This window comes from Rhinopithecus bieti, unplaced genomic scaffold (genome assembly GCF_001698545.2).
Source record: "Rhinopithecus bieti isolate Rb0 unplaced genomic scaffold, ASM169854v2 scaffold_19037, whole genome shotgun sequence".
In the NCBI taxonomy this organism is placed as follows: Eukaryota; Metazoa; Chordata; class Mammalia; order Primates; family Cercopithecidae; genus Rhinopithecus; species Rhinopithecus bieti.
The window spans coordinates 579234-589680 of record NW_016809436.1 but is presented as its reverse complement, the minus strand read 5'-3'; the positions used below and the strand labels follow the sequence as shown (position 1 = coordinate 589680).

The 10447-nt window shown below is 34.7% G+C and overlaps 1 protein-coding gene across 3 annotated transcripts in view; it reads right to left on the bottom strand.

The window, feature by feature from the left end:
* The window catches only part of PLOD2 (procollagen-lysine,2-oxoglutarate 5-dioxygenase 2), a 96164-nt gene that overhangs the window by 44853 nt on the left and 40864 nt on the right, over positions 1-10447 (bottom strand). For all 3 annotated transcript variants that reach the window (XM_017889317.1, XM_017889319.1, XM_017889320.1), the window contains one exon: positions 9335-9471. In XM_017889317.1, coding sequence (XP_017744806.1) covers positions 9335-9471 — 137 coding nt within the window. The remainder of the gene's footprint in view (positions 1-9334; positions 9472-10447) is intronic.

Here is a 10447-nt window from a genome sequence, read left to right as displayed (position 1 = left end):
CAACTTTTATAATTCAGCGTTTTATAAGCCTGCATTATCTTTATAACAAAACACAATTATTTTAAGGCAAAAAGTCAAGACAAAAGTTATCACATAATTCAATTAATTAGCCTTTGAAGAAAAATTTCACATTGCTGAAACTTTTCCTATCTCATTCTAGTAGCACTGCTATTTCTGTGTTTAAATACTTTAGAAAAGTTATTTGAACTTATTTAAAACTTCTCAAAAGGCAAGAAAGGTTTCATACTTAAATTTATTTTGGCTACAAAAGTCAAATTGTCAAATTTTAAATATGCACACAGGTCATAAAATATTCTCACAGAAACTGAGTCCATTTACATATGAAGGAAATAAAACTTGCCACATAAAACTGTGGTAAGTATGCCTGGGTCCTGCAAAACCATAAGACTCTACGTGATGTGGTCATACTGAGTCCCCTGCCAGACATGTCAGTGCTCTATCTCAATAGATGATTGAGATTTTCCTAAGTGTTTTCCGTTTTGTCCTTCTGTGTTCCCTACTTCTGTGACACCATCAACCACATAGTTAACTAGGTTGAAAATCTTTCATTCAGCCTTCACTCCTCTCCTTCCATGGCCTATCTCATGGAATCTTTTCCCTAATCCTATTGATTCCATCTACTTAATTTATTTTGCATTCAAATCCTCTCCACTCCCACTAGAAGGCACAAGGCTAGATTAATTTTAAAACCCTAGAGACCTCCACATTACCCATCTCTTCCCCACTCATAATTAAGACTGTCTGACAAACTCTTTTAAAATGATTCTGTGCCAGTTCCCAGACCATATCAATGGTTCTCAACTATGGCCTAAAGCGGGAATCAGTAAATATTTATTCTCTGGCCTTTTACAGAAAATAGTTTAGGTCTTGATGACCATATTGTCTGTCACAGTGACAACTCTGTCGCTGTGTTGCAAAAGCCACCACAGACAATATGTAAACAAATGAGCACAGCTGCATTTCAACAAAACTTTTGCAAAACAGGCAGTGTTACAAGCCACAGAATCTATCATGTTGAGTCTCAACAAGAAGCAAAAGCTCCCATATAGCCAAAAAAGAAAGCAACAGAAGTGTTCCCTGACCTTGTCATTGAGCCCCAATCCTTTATCATTATAGGCATAAACTTCAGCAAAAAATTATAATCATCCAAACTATCAGCAGCACAGAAGTAGTTTCACACCTGATAATTCTTTCACCATATCTTCACCTGAAACATATGTCTATATTTCCAGAGATAATTATACACCATAAACCAATACTATGGATCCACTCCTAACCACCCACCATTAAAACACACACACACACACACACACACACACACACACACACACACACACAGTTAAAAGTACTCACTTACCCAGTTGACCTTGCAGAACAGATTATGATAAAAATCGCAGTGAAATGATTAAAATTATTTTATAAATTTTGGAGGGAGGGAAAGGGAGTTAGTTGGCATAAAATGAATACTATTTTAACAGCTAAATATTGAACCATCCTGGCATTGCTGGGATAAATCCCACTTGATCATGGGGTATTTTTGTTGTGCTGTTGGAAAGAAAATAAGTGTATCAACGGGATACCTATACTTCCATGTTTACTGCAACACTATTTATAATAGCAAATATATGGAACAAATCTAAGTATATATCAACAGATGAATGGCTAAAGGAAATATACAGTACATACATAATGGAATATTATTCATCCATAAAAAAGGAAATCCTGTTATTTGCAACAACAAAATGGTTAGAACTGGAGGTTATTAGGTTAATGACATAAGCCATGCACAAAAAGACAGTATCAGATGGTCTCACTCATATACGGGAGCTAAAAAGGTTAAAGGTGCCAGGCGCGGGGGCTCACACCTGTAATGCCAGCATTTTGGGAGGCTGAGGCAGGCGGATCAGGAGGTCAGGAGCTCAAGACCAGCATGGCCAAGATGGTAAAACCCGGTCTCTACTAAAAATACAAAAATTTGTGGGGCCTAGTGGTAGGTGCCTGTAATCCCAGCTACTCAGGAGGCTGAGGCAGGAGAATCGCTTGAACCCGCATGGCAGAGGTTGCAGTGAGCCGATATTGCACCACTGCACTCTAGCCTGGGCAACAGAGCGAGACTCCATCAAAAAAAAAAAAAAAAAAAGTTAAAGGTAGAGAGCAGAATGATAGTTATCAGAGGCTGGGAAGGGTGTGTGGGGGCCAAGTGGGATGAAAAGAAGTTGGTTAATGGATACAAAAACACAGTTAGATAGAAAGAATAAGTTCTAACACTCTATAGCAGAGTAAGGTGACTATAGTTAACACACTGTGATATGGTTAGACTTTGTGTCCCCACCCAAATCTCATCTTGAATTGTAATCCACATAATCTCCAAAATCCTCACATGTCAAGCGAGACCAGGAGGAGGTAACTGAATCATGGTGGCAGTTTCCCTCATGCTGTTCTCATGATAGTGAGTTTTCATGAGATCTTACGGTTTTATAAGGGGCTCTTCCAGCTTTGCTCAGCACTTCTCCTTCCTGACACCTTGTGAAGACGGTGCCTTGTTTGCCCGTCGCCTTCCACTATGATGATAAGGTTCCTGAGGCTTCCCCAGTCATGCTGAACTGTGAGTCGATTAAACCTCTTTTCTTTATGTATTACCCAGTTTCAGGCAGTTCTTTACAGCAATATAAAAATGGACAAATACATATTCTATATTTCAAAACAGCTGAAAGATAGGTATTGAAAGTTTTCTAACACATACAAATGATAAATATTTGAGGTGATGGATATCCTAAATACTCTGACTTGATCATTACCATTCTATGCATGTAACAAAATATCATATGTACCACATACATACGTATAAATATCATGCATCAATAAAAAAGCTAAATATTACATGGGGGATGTTCCTCGGAATAGTATATAATTTCATTTGCTGAATATGAAATCCTGGCTGAAATTGGGCAGAGGTGGAAGTCAATGAGGACACTGTCTAGCTGGAGGGTTACTTCCTCCAAAATGACTTCTGAGAGTGGTCCAAGAGCTATAACACCACCTAAGATAAAGAGCAGCCAAAGAGAAAATGGTGGCAAAGACTGCAAGCTGCTCAAGCTGCTATCTACCTGTAGGACCATAAGCAATATCTACTTGTTTCGTGGTCAGTCTTTTTACTTGTGAAATGACAGAATAAATTAAATGAAAAATTCCCTCTAGTTAAGAAATGACAGTTAAGTTTATTTCTGCAATATTAGAACTCTCAAATATGATACATATTTAAAGCACAATAAGTGTTCATTAAATCAATGAATAAATAATGAAGAAATAAATATTTAAGAAAAAAATTGAAATTCCTATCATCTATTATGATGTAGCCACCACATGCCAGATACAACAAATACCAAGTTGCTGAGAAAGAAATATATCCAGAGATGAGAATTTCTGCCCCAGTCAGTCCTCCAGCCATAGCAGCTAGGAGCATATTTTACAGATCCAGCCACAGCAGCCAGCATCATATTTTGAACATGAGTGATGCCTAGTACATTTTCCTAAGAAGAATAAAATTCAAGCAGACAATCCATTTTGGGAATACACACCTACATACATATAATAGTCAGACAAAATAATCAGATATAAGAATACCCAGGAGCAATCTACACATAGGTGAACACCTAACATTTTTTTGTATGTTACCTTCTTTTCCCTCATTTCAATCTACTTCCGAATATGCTCGTCCATACTCAGTAAACATTAAGATCATTTGAACAATTTAAGAAAAGAAACGCCACTCATTTTCTACTTAATTCCTAAACACATTTCACACTATTCTAGATGAACCAGAAGGCAGTGCAATATATTTAAGTACAGCTAATAATTTCAATCTTTCCTTCAAAAAAGAAAAAAAAAAAAAAAAAAGAGGAAGAAAGAAGCGTATAGAAACTGGGATCATGATTGGTTTGCTTTCCTTTACACTAATATAAGAAATGCTGTCCATCAACTAATGACTAAGTTCTTGCATTGCACACTTAAAATTGACATCACCCCCAGGAAAGAGTCAAATAAATCTGCCTGCCGCTGTTAGTTAAAATTATAGATATTGTATTTTACAAGTTTTTCTTTCAAAAAACTTTGTCTTTTCTATAAATTATGTAAGACAATGCAAAAGTCAAGTATGTTAGGAATGCAATCTGAATTAGGAGAGGTATAAAATGTATCCTAAATACAAATAAGATCTGGTCACCTTTAGAATAACACATATAAATTATTCTTCAACATAACAACAAAATCATAAAAATGCTATTTTCAAAATAATATCTAAGTGACTCAATAAAACACAATCTTTCACAACTTTCCCAAAAATAAATGATTCTAAAGAGATTATGCCAACATTCAGGTTTTTTAAAAGCTATGCATTCTTTTTCCACAATGTTTGTTCTGTTTTGTCTGCAGAATTAGTATAATATACATGAGAATTCCTTGAGGGTGGCATCTATTTATATCTCTTTTTCTATAGTATTAACTTTAATGCCTGGATTACATTTTGTGCTCAACATATGTATCCTGAATGCAAAGTGGAAAACCTGTTCACTGATGCCACTTTTTCAGCAAAATAATGATCAATGAGAAGCCAAAAGGAAAACAAAAGTTGGCTGACATATGAAATCAGAAACAATATCCTCATATTCATATTTTCTAATCAAAATTCAACTTTTAAATAATTTCCATCCTTTGGTATTTAAAAAGTTCAGATGCCTTCTTACCTTTAGAAGTCATCTTATTTCTTCAAATGAACAACAAAAAAATCTCAAAAAAAACAGTTTCAAAGCATTCACCATTATTTCCCCTTCTTAAGAGGACTGTTTCTTCTTGTAATGCAATTTGCCATTACCCAACTGATTTCTTGCTATTGCACCCTGAATGTATGTAATTGAGGAACAGGCCCCAGCTTCACTGTGTGAAACACACAATTACAATTCAGCATAACTGAATAGAAACTATGCATATACAATCAAAGTGATAAGGTACACTGGTGAACAGCAGGGATTTGTGTGACTGAAATTATCCCTCCATTTTAACCAGTGTTTATTTATCTTGGATCAACTTTGCAGATCAGAGCCACCTAGGAAACTGCTCAAATAATGACTACGCTTTATATTCATTTTAATTATATATATCAACTTGTATACTATACCATTGACTACCATTCCAATTTTTTTTTTTCTGTTTAGTCTTTCCTACTGGTAACTTTAATTCGCAACAGCCAATTCTTTTATCTTACCTCAAACTCATAATCATCTTTAAACAAATACTTCAAAGAATTGGGAGGTTTCTATATATCAATATCTTTGAGTAGATATTTCCATAAAAGAAATACTCCTTTTTTGTAAGGCCGGTAACCACCACCAAATGTCTTTCAAATATTTCATATACTGGGAGTCTTCAACATGGTGCACAGCTACATTCTAATCAGTTGAGTTACATAAAGTGCCACCAATGAAAGTGTAAATGTCTGTCCTGTCCCAAATTCAAACTCAAGTATTAATTATGCCAACATTATTTCTAACTGGTTTGCTTCTAAATTTCCTTAAGTCTAGAAGAAATTTTAGTCAAAAGAAAAAAGAACAGTCAAAATTTTATTAGGTGACTTTATTTGACGCCCCCAAATCTGGAAAACTTACTTCACCATAGGCTTATTTTAGGGCCTGAGCCTCTGCTAGTTTATATTTCACTGTAAGCAACACAGCAAAAGTTGTGTGAGGATATTCAGTATGTATCAAATTTACTCCCAAGAACACAAATAATTTGTTATATTTTGGTTTATATATTATCCTTACAAAAATAATAAGAAAGCACTAGCCAACATATAATAATTAGGTCTGATCATTTCTCTTCAATATGACTATAATAGAAGAAATACAAACTTTGTAACTTAATTCTAAAACAAATGTAAAGTACTCAGTTATAAAACTCAACATGCTCATTCACTTTGATTAAGGCATACTATAAAATATTTATGACATCATTTTTCTCCATAAAGGAGTCGATAGCTACCAAATTGTAATATTTGTCCCCAAAATTTTCATTAGCCTATTTCAAAAAAAAATCACCAAATTCATATTTTTTGGTGTTCTAATCAAGGAGAGATTATCAAACTTTATAAGCCATATTAATTGCAAGGAAACACACACACACTGAAGCATGAAATAACTTGCAAAAAAGACTGAATTTATTATATGGATATCTTCAGTTTTCCTTTTGTTCTGAGAATAACCTAAAACCTTGCCAAATATTTATTTTTATCTAAATCAAGTATAATAAATCTTACCCTACAGATTATACTTATAAAGAGCCAGTTTCTAATTTTAAATGTTCATCCAAAAGTAATTTTAGTATACATATTCCATGGAAGGAATGTGACAAAATTGTTTCTAAATTAATTCGGGCTTTTTAGCATGTCTAAATGGCATATGGGATAATTATGGGGTATTGGAAACGTTCTAAAATTGAATAATGGCGATGACTGCACAACTGTAAATTTAATTAAATTCACTGAATTTTACACTTACAAATGTTTATGGCATGTTATATAAATTATACCATAACAAAGCTGTGTTTCTTAAAAGGCTCATCTAAACCATTAAGTTTATAAATCTCTGTATATTTTCATATAATAGTGACCTATGCTTCCATAAAACTAATTATTACAGTTGAATTGTCCTTAAAAATACCACGTAAAAAATAAGAATGTGTTTGCTTCATTGAAATGCATATATCCTGAATTCCAGTCTTTTGCCAGAGCTAACCTTAATGAAGCATTTAGGAATTGTGTTACAGAATGGGCATCATATTTCAAACCATTTACAAACAGCTTAATTCACTTAATTCATTCTCCTGGGCCCTAGATTACCCACAATTTTCAACTAGATTCATCACTCTGTATATACTTTTTAAAAAGCGTGTTGTTTTTAAAAAATAAGTGGGGTTAAAAAAAAGTTCTTACGTGGCTTCAAGTGCTCATCCCTCTTTACTCTCCTGGCTACTTTCTCACGACCTCTAGGTTTTTTCCACAGGATAGTCATGGTAGGTAATGATGGAGAAAATGTTAATGACTCTTCTTAGACAATGATTTGGCTGAGTGGGCACCCGTGTTTTCAGTTAGCTGGCTGTTCTCACAGGAGTTGTAAGAAATTTTATCTGTTTGTTTCCATGATATATCCCAAACACTAACAGTGCCTGGAAGACACTGTGTCTTCCATTAAAATTTTATTATCTTTTCTCTCAAGCTAGGTCTTAAAGTATCATCTAAATCAACAAACTCAAACTCAAGCAGGCTTTAAGTACCTCACAGTGTCCTACTTCTCATGAGAAAAAAACAGGTCCCTCACTATATCAGTTGTCCACAAGGATAAATGTTAGATAGGGGGCAAGAGGTGGCAGATGGTGATGTGAGAGTAATGGTAGAGAAAAGGAGTTCTTCCTAAAACCCAAAAGGAAGCTTGGGGATCTAAAATCATTACTGACTCATAAGTAGTAACTCTTACAAGAAGAATCTGCCTCAGAGCCAAAGTGAAAATGTACATGTGACAAGTTTAAGCTGACTAATATGGTTATTTGAAATTCATGGTAATTTCAAACCAAAACATACTCAGTATTTATTCTACAGAGCTATTTTAATGAACTTGGTATTCTTTTCTAAGTGTAAAAAAACGACAAATGCTATAGAAAATTGCCAGTACACTATGGCTAATACTTGCCTTACCACACTTCATCTTACAAAATAAGTAACCACAAGTAGAACTTAATTTTTTGCATAAAATATAACAGGAAAATTTTACAGATGCAAGTGTTATGTACCTTTTGAAAATTTTTAAGTGTGTATGGCACACTTCATTATATTAATATCTATTTTCATTTCATAATTTACAACTTTCTTACGTATATTAATGCATAAAAATATTACTCTTTTCATCTGCAAATAATTTGTGTCTTTACATTTTCAAGTTGAGAAGAAACATGTAAAACGACTTTCCTAAGTTCGAGGGGAAAATTCACGAGGAGTTAAAATGAGCAATCAATAGCAAAAACAAATAAAATACAGAGAATAAAAGACAGGAAGTAGTAACTAATAACTCATGACAATTTGATGTTATTATAAAATTATAAGAAGATGGCAAAAAGAGACTGGATATTTTAATTAGGAGAAGGAAATACTACACAAAATACATTTACATTAAAAAGGGTCTTCTTTCTTAGTAACACAGACTTTCTTACGTCTCACTTGTATTTATAACTTTGCGTGGTCTTTTTTCTTCTGTTTAACCAGAATCCATTAAGTCACCCTTCTCAAGAGTAAAGTTCAACATGATATTTATTCTTAACTCAAGACTAAAGTATGAATTTCACAAAAATGTTAGTTAGCTCTTGCCATGTTGTCTCATTACTATTCATGGTAATTCATCATCTTTGATGGCATTATGTCATGTCAGACCATGGTTGATGTAATTTGAATCTACGTCCCCAACCAAATCTCATGTTGAAATGTAACCCTCAGTGCTGGAGGTGGGGCCAGGTGGGAGGTGACTAGATCATGAGGGCAGTTTCTAATGGTTTAGCACCATCCCCCTAGTGATGTTCTCATTATAGCGTTCTCATGAGATCTGATTGTTTAAAAGTATGTAGCACCTCCCCTCACTTCCTCCTGCTCTAACCATGTGAGACCTTCATTCCTCCTTTGCCTTCTGCCATGATCCTAAGTTTCCTGAGGCCTCCCCAGAAGCCAAGCAGTTGGCCAGCATCATGTTTCCTATACAGCCTGTGAAATTGTGAGCCAATTAAACTTCTTTTCTTTATAAATTATGCAGTCTCAGGAATTTATAGTAGCATAAGAACTAATTAATGCAGTAGTTTTATAACTGAGTAACATCTACTTTTTAAAACAATGATTCCTTGTCAATAATTTTTTTTTAAATGGAGTCTCACTCTGTTGCTAGGATGGAGTGCAGTGGCACAACCTTGGCTCACTGCAACCTCGCATCCTGGGTTCAAGAAATTCTCTGCCTCAGCCTCCCAAGTAGCTGGGATTACAGGCGCCCGCTACCATGCCTGGCTAATTTTTTGTATTTTTACTAGAGATGGGGTTTCACGATCTTGGCCAGGCTGGTCTTGAACTCCTGACCTTGTGATCCACCTGCCTAGGCCTCCCAAAGTGCTGGGATTACAAACGTGAGCTACCCGCCCAACCATATTTTAATACATCATCTACAAATACAAATCTCAGCTCTTTAAAAAGTAATTTAATATAGATTTTAAAATTCACAGGTGTTTCTCTTACCATTCAGTAAACATGACAACCAGATCATCTTGATCAGCATAGTGTTCCATGACTTCTTTCATTAATCTCACTTTCTGGCCCCCTCCAATACTATTAATTCCATCACCACCTCTCCATTCTTCTCCTTGACCAAGGACCTATGAACAAAATCAACATTTCATTCCTGAGCAAAACTCAATTTATGAAAGTACTATGAAAACTTAAAGACATCATCAACTTGAACAGTACTATACAATAACCACTCTTCTAATGTTTCATGAAATCATGATGCTAGAAAAAAAAAAATCTAGATGCCTAAGTGAGATCATAATTCTTTAATGTTACCATCCACAAAATGCCCTTCTCAATTTTACCATCTCAAAACTTGTGAGTCTAACCCAAGGACGTAGACCCAGAAAGTATTTCTCACATTGTATCATTTTATTCCTATTTGTTTAGACCAAAAAGAAAAACGAATAAATTTCCCATATAGCTTTTTTTCAATCTGGCAAGAAATCTTTATGATCAATATTGGAGCTCAGTGACTCCTTGATGAGAGGCCTTTAAGTGATTTTCCTACTGAACCCAAATGGGTTTTTCAGGGAATTACAGAGGGCATCAAGAAAAAAAATCACCTTCTTTACCTTATACATCTTAAACTTATGTAATTGTCTAAAGCTTCACAAGGATTTTTCAATGCAAAAAACTGACTAAGTACAATTACTTTAAATTTCATTTTAATTATCCTGTACCCTTTCTCTTTACTATTTGCTTGAGCCTCAGCAGCTGCTCCCTGAATTGGAAATGCATTATGACACACTGACTCTAAGGGAGCAAAAAGAACAATACATGTCCCTTCCCCCACACAACACACACCTTTTCTCTTCGTTTCATCAAAACAAAGTCTGAAGTTGCCATTATAATAATCTACTAAAAGATCTGGGAAATTAATGGAGAATGAAATTAAAAATAAACACACAAGAAAAGGATAAAATAAAATTTAATAAAAATACCATTAGTTCTAACTTTACTTAATACTGAGTCAGAGATAAGTCTTTCCGGGAAAGCCTGTGGGGCTCCCAGCCTCAAATGTCTTGTTAAAACTTATCACTTCTATGCGGAAGGTTGAGGGAA